This window comes from Erpetoichthys calabaricus, chromosome 5, assembly GCF_900747795.2.
Source record: "Erpetoichthys calabaricus chromosome 5, fErpCal1.3, whole genome shotgun sequence".
Lineage (NCBI taxonomy): Eukaryota > Metazoa > Chordata > Cladistia > Polypteriformes > Polypteridae > Erpetoichthys > Erpetoichthys calabaricus.
The window spans coordinates 19148605-19172316 of record NC_041398.2 but is presented as its reverse complement, the minus strand read 5'-3'; the positions used below and the strand labels follow the sequence as shown (position 1 = coordinate 19172316).

Sequence of the window (23712 nt, the reverse complement as noted above, 5' to 3'; positions counted from 1 at the left end):
GTGTCTGCCTTTGGGGTTGCAAACCGGGATCCCGAGTTGTTTCTTCGTTTAGTGGGTGCGGCAATGCACTGTACCAGTGCATGCTCCCCAACTTGACTTTGTTTTATGAGGAGAGTGGGGCTGATATGAAGATACCTGTGTCCCATCTGATTTGGCGCAGCCGCACTAAGGTGTGATTGTAGCAGATCTCCACGTGTTCGCGCATCTTTTCGCGCCGTTTCGCTTTGAATTTAATGCATGCTCCGTGCAAAATGCCGCCCTGCCTGCTAGTAAACACGCACGCGCAGCCGCCTGTCAGCCAGTAAACACGCAAGTGCAGCCGCCTGTCTGCCAGTAAACACGCACGCGCCTCCTCCTGTCTGCCAGTAAACACGCACGCGCAGCCGCCTACCTGCTAGTAAACACGCACGTGCACCCGCCTGCCCATAGTAAACACGCATGCGCAGCCGTCTACCTGCTGTTTCCTCAAGCACAGCGATGTCATGAAGTCTACGTTCTAACTGCAGGTGTATTGTCTTCTCTGATTGATGTAGGACAGTACACTTTATTAAAATGGAGTCGAAAAATTCCAGTTGTTAGTTATATTTTCAGTCGTTCTGGTGTGTTTACTATATGTTCTGTTAGCAATAAATTCTTCAAAGGGAGCTCATCAACAATGAAAAAAGGAAAATAAGCTTAGTAAAATGACAATAATAATAATAATCATAATTCATACTCAACACCCAATAATTCTGTACAAAGACATTTAAAAGACAAATCGTTAGAATAAATGTAGCAATCCACTTTTACACTACAAGTGATCCTTTTCTCTTAAACATTTATGCGGGTAATTGTTCCTGGGGTTGGAATAAGGCAAAAAAAAAAAAATCCACGGCAAAGGCTTTGTTTTTGAACTCAGACTGCCACCTCCAGCTCTGTCTCCTGCTTTCTGGTCAGTGCCACCGTCTCCAGCCCATATAACATAGCTGGTCTCACTACCGTCCTGTAGACCTTCCCTTTCACTCTTGCTGATACCCGTCTGTCACCAATCACTCCTGACACTCTTCTCCACCCACTCCACCCTGCCTGCACTCTCTTCTTCACTTCTCTTCCACAATCCCCATTACTCTGTACTGTTGATCCCAAGTATTTAAACTCATCCACCTTCACCAACTCTACTCTCTTCATCCTCACCATTCCACTGACCTCCCTCTCATTCACACACACGTATTCTGTCTTGGTGGTCCTACTGACTTTCATTCCTCTCCTCTGTAGAGCATATCTCCACCTCTCCAGGGTCTCCCCAACCTTCTCCCTAATATCGCTACAGATCACAATGTCATCAGCAAACATCACAGTCCATGGGGACTCCTGTCTAATCTCGTCTGTCAACATGTCCATCACTCCTACCGCAGACCTCACCACTGTCACACTTCCCTCGTACATATCCTGTACAACTCTTACGTACTTCTCTGCCACTCCCAACTTCCTCATACAATATCACAGCTCCTCTCTCCTCACCCTACCATATGCTTTCTCCAGGTCTACAAAGACACAATGCAACTCCTTCTGGCCTTTTCTGAACTTCTCCATCAACATCCTCAGAGCAAACATCACATCTATGGTGGTCTTTCTTGGCATGAAACCATCCTGCTGCTCACTAATCACCACCTCACTTCTTAACTGAGCTTCCATTACTCTTTCCCATAACTTCATGCTGTGGCTCATCAATTTTATCCCCCTGTAGTCACTACAGTCCTGCACATCCCCCTTATTCTTAAATATCAGCACCAGTACACTTCTTTTCCACTCCTCAGGCATCCTTTCACTTTCCAAGATTCCACTAAACAATCTGGTTAAAAACTCCACTGCCATCTCTCCTAAACACCTCCATGCTTCTACAGGTATGTCATCTGGACCAACGGCCTTTCCATTCTTCATCCTCTTCATAGCTGTCCTTACTTCCTCCTTGCTAATCCGTTGCACTTCCTGATTCACTATCTCCACATCATCCAACCTCTTCTCTCTCGTTCTCTTCATTCATCCGCCTCTCAAAATATTCTTTCCATCTGCTCACCACACTCTCCTCACTTGTTGCCATCTTGATCCTTTATCACCCTAACCTGCTGCACATCTTTCCCAGCTCGGTCCCTCTGTGTAGCCCACCGTTCCTTTTCTCCCTCCTTAGTGTCCAACCTCTCATACAACTCATCATACGTCTTTTCTTTAGCCTTCGCCACCTCTCTCTTCACCTTGTGCCTTATCTCCTTGTACTCTTGTCTACTTTCTGCATCTCTCTGACTATCCCACTACTTCTTCACCATCCTCTTCCTCTGCATAATCTCCTGTATTTCCTCATTCCACCACCAGGTTTCCTTTTCCTCCTTCCTCTTTCCAGATGTCACACCAAGCACCTTTCTTGCTGTCACCCTTACTACATCTGCTGTAGTTTCCCAGCTGTCTGGTGACTCTTCACTGCCACCCAGTGCCTGTCTCACCTCCTCCCTAAACTCAACCTTGCAGTCTTCCTTTTTCAACTTCCACCATTTGATCCTTGGCTCTGTCCTCACTCTCCTCCTCCTCTTCTTGATCTCCAACATCATCCTACAGACCACCATCCTATGCTGCTTAACTACACTTTCCCCTGCCACCACTTTGCAGTCTTCAATCTCCTTCAGATTGACTCTTCTGCATAGGATGTAATCTACCTGTGTGCATCTTCCTCCACTCTTGTACATCACCCTATGTTCTTCCATCTTCTTAAAATATGTATTCACCACAGCTATATCCATCCTTTTGGCAAAATCCACTATCCTCTGACCTTCTTCATTCCTCTCCTTGACACCATACCTACCCATCACCTCCTCATCTCCTCTGTTCCCTTCACCAACATGTCCGTTGAAGTCCGCTCCAATCACCACTTTCTGTCCCTTGGGTACACTGTTCATCACTTCATCCAACTCATGCCAGAAATCTTCTTTCTCATCCATCGCACACCCAACTTGTGGTGCATATGCACTAATAACATTCATCATCACACCTCCAATTTCCATCTTCATAATCATCACTCTGTCTGACACTCTTTTCACCTCTAATACACTCTTGACATGCTGTTCCTTCAGAATAACTCCTACTCCATTTCTTCTCCCATCCACACCATGATAGAACAATTTGAATCCACCTTTGATCCACCAGGCCTTACTCCCCTTCCATTTAGTCTCTTGTACTCACAATATATCAACCTTCCTTCTCTCCATCATATCTGCTAACTCTCTCCCCTTACCAGTCATACTGCCAACATTCAAAGTTCCTACCCTCAGTTTCACTCTCTTTGCCTTCCTCTTCTCCTTTCTGCCTCCTGACACGTTTCCTTCTTCTTTGGCCAACAGTAGCCCAATTTCCACCAGCACACTGTTGGTTAACAATACTGGTGACTGTCATTGTTAACCCGGGGCTCGACCGATCCGGTATGGAAATTTGTATTGTTGTCTGCATATTGATTTGGCAAAATTTTCCACCAAATGCCCTTCCTGAGGTAACCCTCCCCATTTATCTGGGCTTGGGACCGGCGTGAAGAAACACACTGGTTTGTGCATCCCCTGTGGCTGGGTTATCAATCTAATATATAGTGCCTTTCATATCTATCTGTTATGTAGTGTCTTTCAGTACTAATATAGTGCATTCTGTATCTATCTATATATCCATCTATCTATCTCTTATATAGTGCCTTTCCCATCTATCGATCTCTGGTGCTTTTCCTATCTATCTGTCTGTTATATAGTGACTTTCATATATATTTATCTATCGCCCAAATCTCATCTTTCTTCTCATCATCTCCCCCGCCCCACTCTTTTCTATAACCCATCCTCTTCCTCACTTCTTCCTTTATCCTCTTCCCTGTCCAGCTAATTTTCATTATCCTTCTCTAGCAGCATATCTCATAGCTTTCCAGCCTCTCCGTAGTTGCTTTGCCAGATGTCCTTGTCTCACTACCATAACCTCCCACTAAGACGTTGTCTGTCCCCAGTCATTTCTTTTTAAGGCGAGTGCTCAGATTCCCTCTCAGGATTTCCTTGCAGTCCCTTTGCTTCCTCTTTTCTTCTTTTGCTCTCCCCTTGCCCTGTAATTCAGAGGTGTTTCTGTTCCTTCACCTGCTCTAACTGTCGGCCTTCCACTTTTGTATTTATCTGTGGTGCTCCCATCCTGCTAGTCACCATGACTTTACTCTTCCTTCTATTATTTCCATCCCCTACTCTTCACTCACTTTGTAGATCCCGTCTTCCATCAACTGCAAGTCCTGAACTCTTGATGTCATGTATGAGAGTATCGTGTCACTCCTGGGATTATTAAAGAGGGCCTCAGTGATTTGGATGGCCAAGAGAGAGAGAAGTGCTGCTAGGATTAAATAGGCTGAACTCAGCCAAATCAATGGGACCAGATAACCTTATAACAGGGGGCTTATTGAGGGTCTCGATTACGTATCTGACAGGCATTAGAGCAGAATGTCACTGCATGGTATTGAAGTGAAGCCTAAATACGTGCTGGTAATCCAACGTGTCGAGCTGAACTCAGTCCAGTGTGGGCACCAACACGCGATTCAGCAGACCAATGGAGTTGTGTCCTGTATGTGTGCCACCAACACCTGCACGAGCGGAGCTCAATCTGTGAGCCTTACTGAAATAAAACCCCACATGACCGAATAACTGACAGAGCGGCTCTTAAACTGATAATCGTGTCAGCGTTTCATTACAGCCGCACTAATACCATCTGACATTTTCCGAAACGACACCTCACTTCATGCCGTCAGTCGTTTCTGTCGTCACTCCATTGCCACACTAAGGTTCCTGTCTTTCTTACAGCACTGTGTGACCCCTTTGTTTAGCAGTAGTTGGTCTTCATCTCTCTACGACTTTATTTCCTTTCTGTTCTGTTGCTGCTAACATGTTTGTAAATTCTCTCTCTGCTGTGAAGAGCTTGAGTACGAAGAGAGGCCGATTATGGGATGGTACACTTGGTTGGTTTGTTCTGATTGTGTGAGCAGGGTGGTTGTCCCTGTAGTGAGCCACTGCAGTGTTTTCTGTGGAGGGTTCATAACCATCTTTATGATCAGCCATATCCTGGTCTAGGGGGTTGTGATTTATCTCACAAGATGGTGTGGTGGTGTGTGGCATCCAAAAATACCCAAGGAGACACTCCAGAATCCCACCAACCTGCCCAGAGGAGGAGCAGCAAAATGCATCCTAGCTGGAGGGGCTCCTTGTCTCTCCAGAGTTGAAAAACATGCTGTGTAATGTTCCAAAATACACTGAAAATACCTAACAAGAGAGAGGATAACCATAAACCCCTGGCTTCTACAGAGCAAGGACACGTGGAATCTTTATAAAGGAGGATTTATTGAAAGAAAAGAAAAAAAAAAGAAATCCTAGCTACAGTAGCAATGCCAGAAATCACAATCTGGAAGTTAAAAAAAAACATACATCAAAAATCTCAAAGAGAATTAAACTTACAAAGAGAGCCCAACTGAAATGAATGACTAGGGACTTCAATTCCCAGCCTGCCTTTAGAGACCTGGGGGCGGGGTCTTAATGGTGATGGATGGGTGGCCCCGCCTCTGGAGGATCAACCCACAGGCCACATGGCACATCAGCGAATAGAGTTATAGATATAAACAGTAAAGAGATTTGAAATGAAAAAGTCTACACAATGAAATAAACAATAAATGAACAGAAAAATATTACAAATGCAAGGAATAATAATGAAAAAAGAGCAGAAGGGATAAAATGAAGGACTTTAAACAGGAGCCGTAACCCAGGATATGTAGCGCCTTTAACCAGAACTTTGGTATGGCGTCTGGATCACCGGGTGTCTTTCCATCAGCAGCAGTTTCCAGTTTGTTTCTTACCTCTCCCAGACATTTGCTGGGCTTGGATGGCTTCTGCTCGTCTCTGCAGTTTGGTTCTCCTCGTTGCTTGTTTGTGATGTTCTTCATCATCATCATCATCATCAATGTTCCTCCAAAATTCTTCAGTTCTTATTCTTGGCTGGTGATCGAGTTACTTTCAGGATATTCTCCCTACTTAACTTTTTGTCTGATGGGGGTTTCCTAAAATCGTCTGCTCTGAACCTTCTCTTTGACTTTCTGTTAAGTGTCTTCTCCGCCTTTGTGCTTTGAGTTTGTCGTTTGCCTTTGTGAAGGTGAGGTCCTCACACGTTAACATCCAGCACTGGGACTTTCTGTGATCTCAATGCTTCATTTGGAGGCATCAATTCATGTCGTCTCTCTGTGCGTCTTTCATCTTTTCTTCAATTCTCTTCATCCCAGAAGGAGTTTCGTTTTGTCAAATCTTCTTCTTCTTTTATTTCTTTAGTAGTGATGAGATTTACTGCACAATACTGGATGGGCCTGCTCACGGTTGTGAAGTCCATTTTATATTTCTGATTTATTTTCATTATTGTGTAGAGGCTTTTTAAAGATCATTTATATGAAAAATAAATCCCAGACTCTTCCCCAGACCTCTGAGCTCACTTTACTGCTGGCACAGACCCCCACTGCAGGTTGTGTCCCTTGTGCTTCAGAGCTGCCAGTTATAGCTGAGCCAACACTGACGCCAGTTGTCAGAATGCCATCTGTAGAAGAACCGAGGACTATTAGGGCTTTACAAACAGGACCAAGAGAAGTAAGCCAAGCTGTTCATTCCTGGCACACATTGTATGTTCTTATTTGAATTGGCAGCCTCTTTACAGGACAGACAAATGTCACCTGCCTGTCACAAGTGGGCCATGGTGTTGGGCAGATTTTAAATTAATAATCGTGTCCATTGAGGTGCAGGCTCCGATCGGGCACAGGTGTGTGTGAAGGCGCTTCACTTTAGGTTGGGGTGCCTGGCTGACTGCATCTATACATGTGAATGAAAGTGTCAGGCAGGTGGCACAGAGGGAGCAGAGTCTCTCACCCGCGCCCAGTCATGCTAAAGTAAAGGAGCTGGCGTGGCACAGATGAGAAAGGAGGAAAGAACAGAGAAGGAAAAGGATGAAGGCAGGAGTGGGAGAGTCCCTTAGTGGAGTGTTAGGCCAATGCTCAGGGGGCTGAAGATGATCACTCCCAGATGAGCATGTTCAGGGGGTTAGCGACTCTCGGTACAAAATCAGTGAGGGGCAAGCGGAAGTCTTGGACGGGGACACTTGAGCAGCGTCTTGCTGGGACCACAGTTGGCTTTAAGGACCCAAACCTAAGAAGAAATGAGGTTTGGTGTGTTAGCCATGGACAGCTGGGACCCAAACCGTCTACAGGCGCTGAGTTTAAAGAAAAGGTGTCCTGCCTAGTGATTTTAACCTAATTTTAATGAATTATTGGATTCATGGATTTGGTTGAACCTCCACAATCACTTCAAATTTTATCACATTTATTTATTATGGGCAAAGCATTTGACTTTAATTAAAACACATTTTGCACCTACCCCTCGCTGCATGTGTGTGTGTCCTCATTAGCCCGGCTCCTCTCGATTACGACTATCAACAGTTTGGGTTCAAGAGAGTGGAAGGCCCAGCAGTACTGTTCGGGGGACTGGATGCCACACTGAAGAGTGATGTTGCCCTATCATTACAACCATCTTCTACCCAAGTACCAGGGGAAAGGATGGGCACCTTTTTATCCTGAGAGATGTGTGGCAAGTATGAATTTATATTTAATTATTTTACACTAACACTTTGATTAGACTTGGCACAGATTTTACACAGTGCAGCCCACCGCCTGAAGTTAGACATCAACACCTGAGTGGTCAGATAGGTGACTTCTTGACTCCTCCCACCTTCTCCACCTTTCTGATGTACTGTTTAGGGATTCCTCATTTCCAGTACAAATTCTCCAGTGGATATGAAGCCTACATCAAAATGAAAATTGCATATCATATTTAGAACAATACTCAGGATTTCCCTCCAGTGGGAATTTTTGTATGTTTAAACAAATCGCTCTTACTGGAATATCTTTTTGCCACAATCAGAGCAGCAATATGGCTTCATCTTTTTTCTCCAGTGTGGGTCCTCTTGTGCCGCTGAAGATTGCTTAGTATTGAGAATTGTTTGCCACATTCAGAGCAGCCAAATGGTTTCTCTCCAGTGTGGGTTCTCTTGTGCCGCTGAAGATTGCTTAGTATTGAGAATTGTTTGCCACATTCAGAACAGCCAAATGGCTTCTCTCCAGTATGAGCCAGAGTGTGATACCGAAGAGAACTTTTATCAGAGAATCTTTGGTCACATTGAGAACAACAAAAAGGCTTTTCTCCACTATGGATTCTTCTGTGCCTATTAAAATGGCTTAACTGTGAGAATCTTTTACCACATTCAGAACAGCAATACGGTTGCACTCCAGCATGAATTCGTATATGCTGACGTAAGCTGCTGCTGTCACAGAAGCTCTTGCCACACTCCGAACAGCAATAAGGTTTTTCTCCAGTGTGGATTCTTTTGTGCCTCTGAAGAGGGCTCAGTAGTGAGAACTGTTTACCACATTCAGAACAGCAATACGATTTTTCTCCTGTATGAATTACTGCGTGACGCTGAAGAGAGCTATTGTAAGCAAATTGTTTGCCACAGTCAGAACAAGAATAGGGTTTCGCTCCAGTGTGGATTCTCATGTGCCTCTGCAGATTACTTAGTAGTAAGAATTGCTTACCACATTCAGAACAACAATGGGGCTTCCATCCAGTGTGGATTCTTTCGTGTTTCTGCAGATAGCTTAGGAATGAGAATTGTTTGCCACATTTAGAACAACTATGGGGCGTCCATTGAGTGTGGATTCTTTTGTGTCTCTGAAGATAGTTTAGTAATGAGAATTGTTTACCACATTCAGAACAGCAATATGATTTTTCTCCCGTATGAATTACTGTGTGACGCTGAAGAGAGCTATTGTAAGCGAATCGTTTGCCACATTCAGAACAAGAATAGGGTTTCGCTCCAGTGTGGATTCTTTTGTGCCTCTGTAGAGAACTTTGTAGTAAGAATTGCTTACCACATTCAGAACAACAATGGGGCTTCCATTCACTGTGGATTCTTTTGTGTCTCTGAAGATAGCTTTGTAATGAGAATTGTTTACCACATTCAGAACAACAATGGGGTTTCCATCCAGTGTGGATGCTTTTGTGTCTCTGAAGATAGCTTAGTAATGAGAATTGTTTACCACATTCAGAACAACAATAGGGCTTCTCTCCAGGTTGGATGATGCGTTCACACACTTGATGATCAGTGTTGATAGCTCCTCTCCTTCTCTTTTTGACAACTGGAGGAGAACAACTCTGCAAAGAGGCTGCTGTCAAATGCTCTAATCCTACTGTTGATTTCTTCATCTTCTGTGTGTTTAGTTTATGGCGCAGTCTGCACCGAACAGACAGCTGAGCAAATGAAGGCAAAGAGGAGCTACCACTCTCTTGGAAATCTGTAATAACACAAAACAGAGAAGTCACAGTTTTTAAATAAATACATTAAATGTAAAGAGACAGGTAGAACATCGGCTAGTAATGCTGCCTACACTGAGGTTCAATTCCTGATCCTTGTATGGATTTGGCATGTTCTCCGTATTCATCCCATACCTCACAGAGGTGTCTGATGTGTCAATCACTGGCTGGTGTGACGGAGTGTGTACGTGTGTGCCCTGCAATGGACTGGCATTCGGTTCATTCAATGATCGATGCGTTAAGAACCTAATTTGTATTTGTGAAAAACTAACATAAGTACAAAACCTAGCATTACGGTAGCACAACTACCTTATGGATTTAGTGTTCTATGCTCAAACACTGCAGCCACTAGTTGTTTGTGTCCACATTGGAGTTCTTTTCTTGCATCCACCAAGAAAAATGTGAAGATCAGGTGAACTGGTGATTGTAAAGTGGCCCTGTAGGGGTGAATGTGCCAGAAAGGTGGACTGGCAACCACAGAGGGTTGCTGCCTGCCTTGGATTCAGTGCTGCGTGGATAGGCTCTGACCTTCTGCATGGATTGGATTAAATGTACACTGAATTACGGAGTAATCTCCACACATCCTGTAGATGTGTCTTGCATCATAATCAGACAACAGAAAGGACCGGGGCCTTAACAACAGGTTTACTGTCTGTGGATATATCAGCGTTCAAAGTAAAGGTCTATTTGGGTGTACGTGTGTCTGAATTTGAATGTTTGAACATGATCAGGCAAACGTAAATTTCTGAAAAGGGTGAAATGTGGTATGCTTAATAGCACTTGAGCATTATAGATGGGCTAATAAAATCATTTTAGTATATTGTTCCTGTACAACTGCTGTACTTTCTCCGGTCCTGTTCAGCCTATATACATCGGACTTCCAATACAACTCAGAGTCCTGCCACGTGCAAAAGTTCACTGACGACACTGCTAGTGTAGGCTGCATCAGGAGTGGGCAGGAGGAGGAGTATAGGAACCTCATCAATGACTTTGTTAAATGGTGCGACTCAAACCACCTACAACTGAACACCAGCAAAACCAAGGAGCTGGTGGTGGATTTTAGGAGGACCAGACCCCTCATGGACCCCGTGATCTTCAGAGGTGACTGTGTGCAGAGGGTGTAGACCTATAAATACCTGGGAGTGCAGCTGGATGATAAATTAGACTGGACTGCCAATACTGATGCTCTGTGTAAGAAAGGACAGAGCCGACTATACTTCCTTAGAAGGCTGGCGTCCTTCAACATCTGCAATAAGATGCTGCAGATGTTCTATCAGACGGTTGTGTTGAGCGCCCTCTTCTACGCGGTGGTGTGCTGGGGAGGCAGCATTACGAAGAAAGACGCCTCACACCTGGACAAACTGGTGAGGAAGGCAGGCTCTATTGTTGGCATGGAGCTGGACAGTTTGACATCTGTGGTGGAGCAACGGGCGCTGAGCAGACTCCTGTCAATCATGGAGAATCCACTGCATCCACTGAACAGGATCATCTCCAGACAGAGGAGCAGCTTCAGCGACAGACTGCTGTCACTGTTCAGCTTCACTGACAGACTGAGGAGATCATTCCTCACCCAAACTATGCGACTCTTCAATTACACCTGGGGGGTAAACGTTAACATTTAACATTATACAAAGTTATTGTCTGTTTTTCACCTGCATTATTATCAATCTTTAATATTGTTTATTGTATCAGTATGCTGCTGCTGGAGAATGTGAATTTCCCATTGGGATTAATAAAGTATCTATCTATCTACTGTGTGCATTAAATATACATACATACATACATACATACACACACACCTTAGGTTTATGCTTGTGTGTGTGTGTGTACAAATTGTAAAACTATATCAATGCAGTTGATATGTTACCTTTATGTTTTCCACAGATGAACACACGTTACACATGTCAGCCCGCACTCTAAGCACTTACACAATGACGTCTGTGTGTGTCAGAATGCCAGTCTGTGACGAGACACACTAAAAGTGTATCACGCCATGCGCAGGCATCTTGGCACAGCAGAGACCATGACAGAACTCTTTTATGAGTTTGAACTAAAACATTTTTTGTGCACATTTGGGCCTTAACTACAGCACTTAATATTACTCTTCCTTTCCATCAACCTTAGTACAGTACAGAAGTGGTGTATGATATTTCATAACATCATAACTTTATACAGTGAATATCAAGTGCTGGACACTTTTTAGAACCACAGAAATGTTATTGTTATCTTTCATGCAGCGGGACATGAGCTCTCTAATCAATGTCAAACAAACGTGTGTCCCATTTTCACTTATTAAACACACAAGTGCACCCACCATTAGAACTTGTATACGGGCTCAGCTTCACATTTCTATTTAATCACACTACTTACTTATTCCTGCACTCCTAGATGATTGCTGCTCTTCTTCTTCTCCCCCATTTCCTTCATCGATTTTCATTTCAAATTCAGAGAACTCAGATTTCACTTTGATGGAATTCTGTGGGGTTGCCAGGTTTTCCTCATTACTGAACCAGGAAGGTAAACTGGAATGAGAATCTTCAGAAACGTCTTGGTTGAAAATGTTCCCAGTTTCATGCGTCTGCACTCCAAGGCTAACCGAGAAATCCTTGGAATGCTCAACTTTAATGTCACCAGTCTCCTCCTCTTTAAAAACTGAAAGTCCTCCTTCACAATCCTCCAGCTTCACATACGCAACTTCTGGTACACCGTGCTCACAGTCCTCTTGTTTAATGTGTGCTGCTCCTTGATCCATGTCATCAACTTCAGCTGAGGCCATGCTCTGTGGAAAGCCTACTTCCCTCCAAAATGTCTGCTTCTTCTCTTCTAGGATTCCCTCCTCAGATGGACAGCCAAGAACCGGAGGCCATAAGACATCTCACTGTATGACCAGAAAGACTGGGAATTCAAAATAAAGTGACAGTTAGATAAACAGAAAAAGACACTATATAAGAGAGAGAAAGTGAGAAAGAGAGGGAGAAAGAAAGATAGTCATGGAGCTGCTGAAGGTGACACTTCAATGGCAGAGGAGCTGAACCACTTCTTTGCTCGCTTTGAGGTGGAGCCACCAGTGGAGGCTGTTACACACGCAGCAGCAGCAGTTTACAACAACATCACCCCCTCCCTTAGGGTGGAGGAACATGAGGTGAGATGCTCGCTCTGGGCTATTAATCCTAGGAAGGCAGCAGGTCCCGATGGTGTCCCTGGACATGTGTTAAGGAGCTGTGCAGAGCAGCTGGCTGGGGTCTTTACCTGTCCCAGGCCTCAGTTCCTCCCTGTGTGAAATCCTCCATCTTACTCCCTTTACCAAAAAAAAAAAAAAAAATCCCCCATAACCTGCCTGAATGACTATCGGCCAGTAGCGCTCACCCCGGTGTTGATGAAGTGTTTTGAGAGACTGGTCCGGAGTCATATCATGTCCTTCATCCCTCCCACCTTTGATGCACACCAGTTTACTTACAGGGCTAATTGGTCTACTGAGGACACTGTTGCTGCTGCTCTCCATGCTACCCTGTCCCATCTGGAGCACCAGGGGAGCTACGCACGTCTCCTCTTTATTGATTTTAGCTCTGCTTTTAACACCATCATCCCTCACAGATTGGTGTGCAAGCTGCTAGCCCGCCGACTCCCGTATTCCACCCGTCTATGGATTAAAGACTTCCTGACAGACCACACACAAAGGGTTAGGGTGGGCCCTCACATCTCTGTGTGCTGAGCCCCCTGCTCTTCATGCTGTATACACAGGAATGCGCCCCCGCCCACCACAGCAACACCATCGTCAAATTTGCAGACCAAGGTTATTATAATTTTGACTTCTTCTATTTCTATATTTTGTTTTACGTTACATGGAAATTCAGTTTAGTTTTAGTTTTCCTTCATCGTATATTTTTTGTTTTTATTTCACAAAGACATTTCTATTTTATTTTTAGATCTATTAGTTTCAGTTTTAGTAATCATGGTCTGGTTAAAGAGCTACTATGCAGTTTAGTTTTGTGTCACAGTCAGAAAAGGTTAGGATAGGAGTTTAAAAGCTAACTACATCACATCGTTTACTATATACTGTATATGAACAAATATGCAAAAATATTTTTTTGTCATTTGTGCTGAATAAATGTGCGCTGATTGTTGCCACTTTTTAATCTTTTTTTGCCCAGAATGGAACAATTTGTAATGAAATATTAGGTGAATGTTAAGGTTCGAGTTTTTAACTCTAAATGTCTACAGCACACAACATACAGTTGTGCTTGAAAGTTTGTGAACCCTTTAGAATTTTCTATATTTCTGCATAAATATGACCTAAAACATCATCAGATTTTCACTCAAGTCCTAAAAGTAGATAAAGAGAAACCAGTTAAACAAAAATGAGACAAAAATATTATACTTGGTCATTTATTTATTGAGGTAAATGCTCAAATATTCCATATTTGTGAGTGGCAAAAGGATGTGACCCTCTAGGATTAGCAGTTAGTTTGAAGGTGAAATTCGAGTCCGGTGTTTTCAATCAATGGGATGACAATCAGGTGTGAGTGGGCACCCTGTGTTATTTAAAGAACAGGGATCTATCAAAGTCTGCTCTTCACAACACATGTTTGTGGAAGTGTATCATGGCATGAACAAAGGAGATTTCTGAGGACCTCAGAAAAGGAGTTGTTGATGCTCATCAGGCTGGAAAAGGTTACAAAACCATCTCTAAAGAGTTTGGACTCCACCAATCCACAGTCAGAAAGATTGTGTACAAATAGAGGAAATTCAAGACCATTGTTACCCTCCCCAGGAGTGGTCGACCCACAAAGATCTCTCCAAGAGCAAGGCGTGTAATAGTCGGCGAGGTCACAAAGGACCCCAGGGTAACTTCTAAGCACCTGAAGGCCTCTCTCACATTGGCTAATGTTCATATTCACAAGTCCACCATCAGGAGAACACTGAACAACAATGCTGTGCATGGCAAGGTTGCAAGGAGAAAGCCACTGCTCTCCAAAAAAAAAACCATTGCCGCTCGTCTGCAGTTTGCTAAAGATCACGTGGACAAACCAGAAGGCCATTGGAAGAATGTTTTGTGGACAGATGAGACCAAAATAGAACTTTTTGGTTTAAATGAAGCGCATTATGTTTGGAGAAAGGAAAACGCTGCATTCCAGCATAAGAACTTTATCCCATCTGTGAAACATGTTGGTGGTAGTATCATGGTTTGGGCTGGTTTTGCTGCATCTGGGCCAGGATGGCTTGCCTTAATTGATGGAACAATGAATTCTGAATTATATCAGAGAATTCTAAAGGAAAATGTCAAGACATCTGTTCATGAACTGAATCTCAAGAGAAGGTGTGTCATGCAGCAAGACAACGACCCTAAGCACACAAGTCGTTCTACCAAAGAATGGTTAAAGAAGAATAAAGTTAATGTTTGGGAATGGCCAAGTCAAAGTCCTGACCTTCATCCAATCAAAATGTTGTGGAAGGACCTGAAGGGAGCAGTTCATGTGAGGAAACCCACCAACATCCCAGAGTTGAAGCTGTTCTGTACGGAGGAATGGGCGAAAATTCCTCCAAGCCAGTGTGCAGGACTGATCAACAGTTACTGGAAACGTTTAGTTGCAGTTATTGCTGCAAAGGGGGGTCACACCAGATACTGAAAGCAAAGGTTCACATACTTTTGCCACTCACAAATATGTAATATTCGATCATTTTCCTTAATAAATAAATGGCCAGGTATAATTTTTGTCTCTTTTGTTTAACTGGTTTCTCTTTATTTACTTTTAAGACTTGAGTGAAAATCTGATGATGTTTTAGGTCACATTTATGCAGAAATATAGAAAATTGTAAAGAGTTCACAAACTTTCAAGCACAATTGTATCTCGCTCCAAGACAATGTGCTTATAATGAATGCCTTCAATATTGCATTAAAAAAAATCTCCCATACAGGGCTTCGTTGCTCTCCTGTGTGAAGTGGCAGGTGAATTATTGTCAACAAAACATAGGCACCTGAGAAATAAACTAAAACGTTACTCACTCGTGATTCTTCTGTCCATACGGTAAAGGTTTTGTTGACCAGCACATTCCGACTTCAGGAGTTTGAATTACATCTTGATATACAAGAAGCTCAAAGAAATTAGTAAATCACTTTCTATTACACACGCTTTACACACCCGTAGTCCGTTCGCGGTGTCACCGCAAATGCTTTGTGAACACCCGCCCTCCGTCACCAGCCGCCATGCAATTGCTGAATAAATGCGGGCAGCTCGTGGTGGATGAGTTTCAGGGTTAAAGACTAACAGCAAGAATATTCATTCAAAAACTAAAAATATTTTTAATAATGTTATAATTTTATTTCAGTTAGTCTTCCCAGCTACTTTAATAGTTTTGTTTAGTTTTTCATTTCAGTTTTGTTAATTATTTTATTTCAGTTTATGAAAATGATTTTTTAATAATAGTTTGTTTTGATTTTAGTTTTCGTTAACTATAATAACCTTGTTGCAGACGACACCACTGTGGTGGGGCTCATCTCTGGGGAGGACGAGTCCGCCTACAGGGATGAAGTGGAGCGGCTGACAGCGTGGTGCACGGACAACAACCTGCTCCTGACCAAGGAGCTTGTTGTGGACTTCAGGAAAAAGAAAACGGACATCAAACCACTCTACATCGGAGGGGACTGTGTGGACAGGGTGTCAGACTTCCGCTTCCTGCGAGTCCACATCATGGAAGACCTGTCCTGGGGTGTGAACACAGCTGAGCTGGCGAAGAAGACTCAGCACAGACTTGATTTCCTGAGAGTCCTCAGAATAACATCCCCCAAAATCTGCTGGTGTCCTTCTATCACTGCTCTATCGAGAGTATCCTGTGCTAATTGCCTCTGCGTGGGGTTTTCCAGCTGCACGACAGCACAGAGGAAAACACTTCAGCAGATCGTAAAGATTGCCCAGCAGATCATTGGCTGCTTTTTACCATCTCTGGATGAACTGCACAGCTCTTGCTGCCTCAGGAAAGCGGAAAACATCTTAAAAGACCCCTAACACCCCGCTCGTGACATGATAGAGGAGCATGAAAACAAAGACTAAGAGACTGAATGACAGTTACTACCCTGCTGCTATTAGAGCACTGAATGCCACCTCATCACCGCCAATGCAGCAGTGCAATAGATGCCATCTTGTGCAATAGTGTTCATGTGCAATAAGGTCTTATGTTGAATGTTTGTCTTCTACCTTAATTCTTCTTATCCTTTTGTAATTATATTTATTTATATTTTGACACCACAGGGACTGCACCTAATTCTGTTGTATTTGTTACAATGACAATAAAGACATTCAGACAGACAGATATTCAGATAGATAGATATAGATGGATGAAAGGCACTATATAACAGACCCACTTTGGTCTGAACACCACACACCAGAATGACTAAAAACCAAGAAAATTATCAAAGAAAACATCCGACTTGGCAGCCCCAGTCAGGCGCTATACAGACATATTGCCATTGGCCTCTGTACTTTCTTGACACACTTCTGCTCAATAATTCATTGGCTGAAAGTCCTTCGCCGCACATCCTCTCGGTCACACATCAACACCGTTGTTCATAATGGCACTCAGTTTTATTTTCATTCTCTCTTCTGGAATGACCTCCTGGGGGCCCAGACTGTTTTCCATAGCTGAGCCTCCCTTTTAATTAGCCTGTTGATTCAGTGGGCCTCTCCTGAAGTGATGTCACCGGCCCAGCACACACCACTGGCCATCACAGAGTTGTAGAAGATGTGAAGGATGTCACTAATCGCATTAAAGGAGAGCAATCCCCTAAGGAAGAAGAGCCTGCTCTGCCCTTTCTCATATACGTAGCTCATCCAGCCTGTCATTAATGTGGACCCCTGAGTACTTATAGGAGTGGGTGGACCACCTCTGCCTCTGCTCTCTGAATAGTGACCGGGTGCACAGGCTGCTCAGTGCGGTGATAAATCAATGACCAGCTCTTTGGTTTTGCTGATGGCCAAAGCTAACGTCCTGAACCAATTTTTTTTTTTTTTTTTTTTTTACAGATTATCCCTCCCATTGCCACCTGCTTCCAATGACCAGTCTCTCTCTCTCTCGCCCCCCACACCATCAACCACTACATCCACACTCTACTCTCCTAACTACATCAACAACTCCTACCACCTTAACTGGAATGGCCAATGATCAGCCCACCTTGGACCCTCAGTGCAGACTGTCCACAACTGAAGACCAAGTAAGGAGACAACTTGAGGAAGACACACACAGGAAAAGCCGCAGGTCCAGATGGAGTCCATCCTCATGTTCTTAAGGCCTGTGCTGACCAACTCTGTGGTGTCCTCTGTCACCTGCTCAGTTTGTCCCTGAAGCTCCAGAAAGTGTCACTGCTGAGTGTCACATCCTGCATTGTTCCTGCTCCAAAGAATGAGGGCGCCTCTTCACATAATGAATACACACCAGTGGCACTTACATCACACATCATGGAGACCTTTGAGAGGCTGGTCCAGGACTATAGGAGTCCTCTTGTGGTAGACCACCTGGACCCACTGCAGTCTGCCTATCAGACAAAGACTGGATGAAATCACCTACAGTTGTGTTCAGAATAATAGCAATCTGACCAGTCACTGTTTTTGGTACAAATTCTATTTCTACTTGCCACATAATTGACTAGTATGTGTAGTAGAGAAACCGAAAAGCAACAGACTCAACAGTCCTGACATGCATGCTGCCGATTCTGTGTAACTGAATCACTGCTCGAAAATTCAAAATAATAGCAGTGTGGAGTTCAACTAGGGAGGTCATTCATTCATTTGGTGTCAGTTACGGCCCTCACTGAAGGAAGGGAGGCAGCAAATGTTGGACATGCTGGTCAGAGTGCCTCTCTCTCTGAAAATCTGAGTAGAATGGGTCATTCCAGACTTTGTTCACAAGAACAGCATACTTTGATTAAAAAGTTGACTGGAGAGGGGAAAACATTCAAAGCAGTGCAGAAAATGATAGGCTGCTCAGCTAAAATGATCACCAGTGCTCTAAAAATGGCAACCAAAACCTGAAAGACGTGGAAGAAAACGGGGAAAACTAGTACTTGAATGGACCAAAGAAGAGCCAGAATGGCAAAGACTCGGCCCATGATCAGCTTCGGGACGATCAAAGGTGGTCTAAAGAGTCCTGTGAGTACCTGGGTTACAATTATGTGAAGCCAAGCTAATCGGCAAGAAGCCCCCGCAAAGTCCCATTGTTGGGGGGAAAAAAGAGACGTGTGCTGAAGAGGTGACAATCTGCCAAAGAAAACACTAAAAAGAGAAATGGAGTGGACTGATGAAAGCAAGTTTGTTCTTTTTGAGTCTAAGGGCTGCAGAAGACCCCCCCCAACACACTAAATTCAACTCTCGGTACACAGGGAAGCATGGTGGAGCAAGCATCATCACGATATGGGGATGTTCCTCATACTGTGGTGTCGGGCCTGTTCATCGCATACCGGTGGATCATGGATCAGTTCGAATACCTCAGAATACTTGAAGAGCTTGTGTTGCCTTATGCCCTTGAAAGGGGGGTTTCAACAAGACAGCGGATGCAAACACACCAGTAAACGAGCAACATCTTGGTTCCAGACCACCGAGATTGACATTGTGGAGTGGCCGGACCTTCATCCAATAGAAAACTTGTGTTGCGCAACATCAAAAATGCTGTTTCTGAGGCAAAAACCAAGAAACGCAGAAGAATCGTGGACTGCAAGTCCCATCATCCTGGGCTGAAATACCTGGAGCCAGAAGTTGGTCAACTCCATGCGACACAGATGGGCGGCAGCCTTTCTCAGAAACGGCGGCTCTTGTAAAACTCGATATTATGGGATTAATAAAGTATCTATCTATCTATCTATCTATCTATTAGTGCAGATAGACTCAAAGGAAAGCAAAGTTTCTACAGTGGAGGTTTGAGTTTGTAAAGAAGAATGCGGACACGGCTATTTTTGTTTTTAACACCTTTTCTTCACTTTCTGTGAAGGAATAACACAAATTTGATCATTTTATCTTCATGTTTTGATTTGGAATAGAATGTGCTGCGTTCACAATGCATTTGCGTGTTTGGAAATAAAAGATAAGGATTTTGAGCTTCATTCACTTTTTTTACACACACTGCTATTATTCTGATCAGAAGCTCCCCAAGGTTAATTCTCACCTGGCAGTGCTGTGAGGATGACGTGTCTTGATGTCTCCAGCGCCTTCAATCCCATCCAGCCAGCCCTCTGTTAAGGGGTCAGCTTAGAGATATGCGGGTGGGATGAGCCTGTGCTGTCCTGATAATCGACTCTCTGTGTGGGACCCCACCGCTTGTGACACTCAAGGACCGCGTCTCTAAATTAAAAGAAAAATCACAAAAAATAACCGGCAGGAAGTACATTTTGAAACAGATGTCCAATTATGATCCAAGTTTGTTATGAAAGATTTCAAAAGAAGGGCCTGCTCTGTCCTCTCTCATATACGTAGTTCCTCGGTGTTCCCGAGACCAGTCCAGCCTATCATTAAATGTGGGGGTACCTGTAGGAATGGACCACCTCTCTGAATAGTGACCGGGTGCACAGGCTGTTCAGTGCGGTGAGAAATCAATAACCAGCTCTTTGGTTTTGCTGATGGACAAAGCTAACATCCCAAACCAATTTTTTTTAATAGATGATCCCTCCCACTGCCACCTTCTTCCAATGACCAGTCTCTCCCCCAAAATCATCAACTTCTACCACATTAACTGAAACAGCCAGTGATGAGCCCACCGCTAACCCTCAGTGTGGACCGTCCAGAAATAAAGACCAAGTAAGGAGACAACTGAGGAAGACACACAACCGGAAAAGCTGTGGGACCAAATGGAGTCAGTGCTCAAGTTCTTAAGGCCTGAGGTGACCAATTCTGTGGTGTCCTCCATCACCCTAAGGCTCCAGAAAGTGTCACTGTTGTGTGTCACATACTACATTGTTCCTGCTCCAAAGAAAGCAGGTGCCTCTCCACTTAATGGCAACACACGATTGGCACTTACGTCTCACATCATGAAGACCTTTGAGAGGATGGACCAGGACTATAGGGGTCCTCTTGTGGTAGACCACCAGGACCCACTGCAGACTGCCTATCAGACAAAGATTGGAGTGGAGGATGAAATCACCTACATGCTCCATGAGGTTTATTCTCACCTGGCAGTGCTGCGAGGATGATGTGTCTTGATGTCTAGAGCGCCTTCAATCCCATCCAGCCAGCCCTCTGTTATGGGGTCAGCTTAGAGATATGCGGGTGGGATGAGCCTGTGATGTCCTGATAATCTGTTGTGACACTCAAGGAGTGTGTCTCTAAATTAAAAGAAAAATCACAAAAAAAAAACTTCTAGTAAGTGCATTTCAAAACTGATGTCCAATTATGAACTAAGTGTATTATGACAGAATTCAAAAAGGTGTGAACCCTCCATGCTAGCTTAAGAAGATCTCAGCTGACCGAGACAAGGCAAAGAACGGGAAAAGGGGAAAATGACATGTGAAAATTCACGCCAGTTTCATCTTGAAGCACCTTTTACTGGCAACAAATGTCACATCAAGGCTGCTCCAAATGCAACCGTGAAACATCCAACATCCAAAACTAAGAAGATCTGGCATGTGATGCATTGAGAAGCCACACAGCCATTACTGGGACCCCAACACACTTGAGCACAAACATGCAGTGACAGCCACTACAAATATAATTAAATATTAATATTCCCCATCTGTTAGGAGGGGCAGCTCTTCTGCCAGGCCCTCCCAATGCTCCACTAACAAAAGCGCTCCTCTTCTTCTCATCCCTCCCAGTTAAGACCCTGTGTGCTCCACCACTCCAGACTCAATACACTTCTGGCATGAGGACATCTTTAGTGCCATCCACATCTAGCAGGATGTCTCACCGTGTTCACCATTAGGGATGCAATGACAAGTCAAGCAAAATGTCGCCTTTTATTGGCTAATTGAACAGATTACAACATTCAAGCTTTCGAGGCAACTGAAGCCCCTTCTTCAGGCAAGACTAAATCAAACTGCCTGAAGGTGGGGCCTGAACTGCCTCCAAAAAGCTTGAACATCGTACGGGGAGATTCACTCAAAAGAGGTCCCCCGAATATTCAGTTGGAACTCCCGTTAGGATGAAGGAACCTGAACCAAACAAATCCGCTCTCTACCTTGACGTCTGTGTAATCGACTGATTTGAATCGATGCTGGAAGTGGATTGTGTTACCTGCAAGACACAATTTCAACACAGCGCTCCATGTTCCTGAACGTATCAGGAAGCAACTCTGGGTGGGAATAGCAGCAATTTCACGTTGGATGTTTTCCTTCAAATCTTCCACAGTGTGAGGCTTGTTCCGATAGACCTTTTCTTTTTAGTAGACCCCAAAAGGAAGAAGGCTGGTGGTGTCAGATCCAGTGACTGTGGTGGCCAAAGCCCCCTTTGAAATGACCCTGTTGCCGAAGAAGGACTCGATGTCTGCCACGCTCCTTGCCGATTTGTGCGATACGTTGCTCCATCTTGCCGGAAGTCACCATCCGTTAACTCACGATCCTCCAGTTGATTCTGACCTGGCTAAAAAACGAATTGGGGACCCAACTATGAAGACCCACTGCTCCATACTGTATACCACCATCCTGAGGAGGTGACTGAGTGAAGGGGTCTGGACGGCGTGCACCCAGAAGTTGCAAAACGGAGGTTAAAGGTCGTGACAGCTGTCCAGTGCCCACCTCATCACTCCGACGCAGGAGCACCCCGGCTTGTTCGAAGCTCCGTATACTGAGTAGCACATTGCATGATGTTTCGTCCTAGCGAGAGTTATTACAGAATATTCCGGGGGGCCTCTTCCAAGTGAATCTCTCTGTACAATAATCTGTTCAGTAAGCCAATAAAAGGGGTCATTTTGCTTGACCATCCAGTCAGCCCCGAGATAGGCTAGCTGCAAGTCTGGTCCCATGTCACCTGCCCAGAAGTCCCACTGGCTGAACCTCATGAGTTTTCGCTTTGACGGCCTTTAAAGCAGCTCCGATCCGGGAGGGCCGCAGGTGTTCATTCAAATCAGTGACCACTCTTCACTGCTATTTAACTCCACATCCCTTCCTTTGAATCGCCCCGTTTTTCAGGATCCAGTCGTCTGAACCGATTCTCTTCTTCATTCAATGGCAGCCAAACCTAAAGGAGATGTGAAACGAGCCGACAGATGACCAGATAAGTCAGGGCATCAAACTCCTGCCCACTTCACTCCAACCAGTTTCTTAATGAGAAGTCGATTCTTGCTGTTAATTAAACCCGTTATTTAATTCCACGGATTGTTGCTGCTCTCATTCGGCCATAGCAGACATTTCCCAAACTGTTGATTTTCTGTTTTTTCTCTAAGAACACCATCCAAATGTTTTGATGACCTCAGAGATCTGCCTTACTGAGACCTTCACCTTTCTCTGTTTCCACATATTGTGTGATGGGCACTGGCCAGCTGGTCATTCTCATTATTGTTTGGCTGCTAATTAAGGTAAAAAGAGAAAAGCCCCCCCCCCCCCCCCCCCCCCCGAGTCACGTTAATTAAAACAAAGCCAAAAAACGTTAAATTAGCAGCAAAAACCGGTCACTAATGAAGAAGATGGTTAGAATATTTATAGCTGGAAATCCACAAAGGGAGAAGAGGAGTCACACATCTTAAAACAGTTTGATATTCCTGAGCTTTTGACACAAATCAGAAGCACTGAATGATCAGGAATACAACACTATTTTAAGATGTGTGACTCGTCTCCCTTTGTGAAGACGAAGATCAATCCAGGGCTGCGGAGTTGAGGAGTCAGAGGCAATTTCGGGTACCTGGAGTCGGGGTTGGAGTCAGCAAAAATGTACCGACTCTGACTCTTAATAAATTTAAAATTGTAATAAAAAAAATACAGCAAGTTCAAATGTCCCATTTCACAAACAATAGTCCTAATGAAGTACTTGTCTGATGTAAGAATAAAGCCCAGTGCATAGTTGTGTTACTTACTACGAGTGTGAAGTTCAGCTGAGCGACCTATACAACCTCACATTCACATATTGGGATACGGATTAGGGTACATTACAAAAAGTGTTTCCATTTTATTTCAGATGAGTTTAACAAGTTCATTTGAGTGTAAACAAATGTAATGATGTACAGTCATATGAAAACGTTTGGGACCCCCTCTTAATTCTTTGGATTTTTGTTTCTCATTGGTTGAACTTCTTTTTAATATCTGACATGCCTTATGGAAACAGTAGGATTTCAGCAGTGACATTACGTTTATTGGATTAACAGAAAATATGCAACA

General features: G+C 44.0%; 1 protein-coding gene across 2 annotated transcripts in view; it reads right to left on the bottom strand.

Moving 5' to 3' along the window:
- Positions 1 to 5373: 5373 nt before the first annotated feature.
- The window catches only part of LOC114642489 (gastrula zinc finger protein XlCGF57.1-like), a 31303-nt gene continuing 12964 nt past the window's right edge, over positions 5374 to 23712 (bottom strand). The window contains exons 2-5 of one of the 2 annotated variants that reach the window (XM_028791348.2): positions 20578 to 20730; positions 19578 to 19753; positions 11799 to 12323; positions 5374 to 9409 (exon numbers count right to left, since the gene is read on the bottom strand). In XM_028791348.2, coding sequence (XP_028647181.2) covers positions 7995 to 9409; positions 11799 to 12204 — 1821 coding nt within the window. In that variant the 5' untranslated portion in view covers positions 12205 to 12323; positions 19578 to 19753; positions 20578 to 20730 and the 3' untranslated portion in view covers positions 5374 to 7994. The remainder of the gene's footprint in view (positions 9410 to 11798; positions 12324 to 19577; positions 19754 to 20577; positions 20731 to 23712) is intronic. The other variant, XM_051927444.1, reaches the window with a different exon arrangement.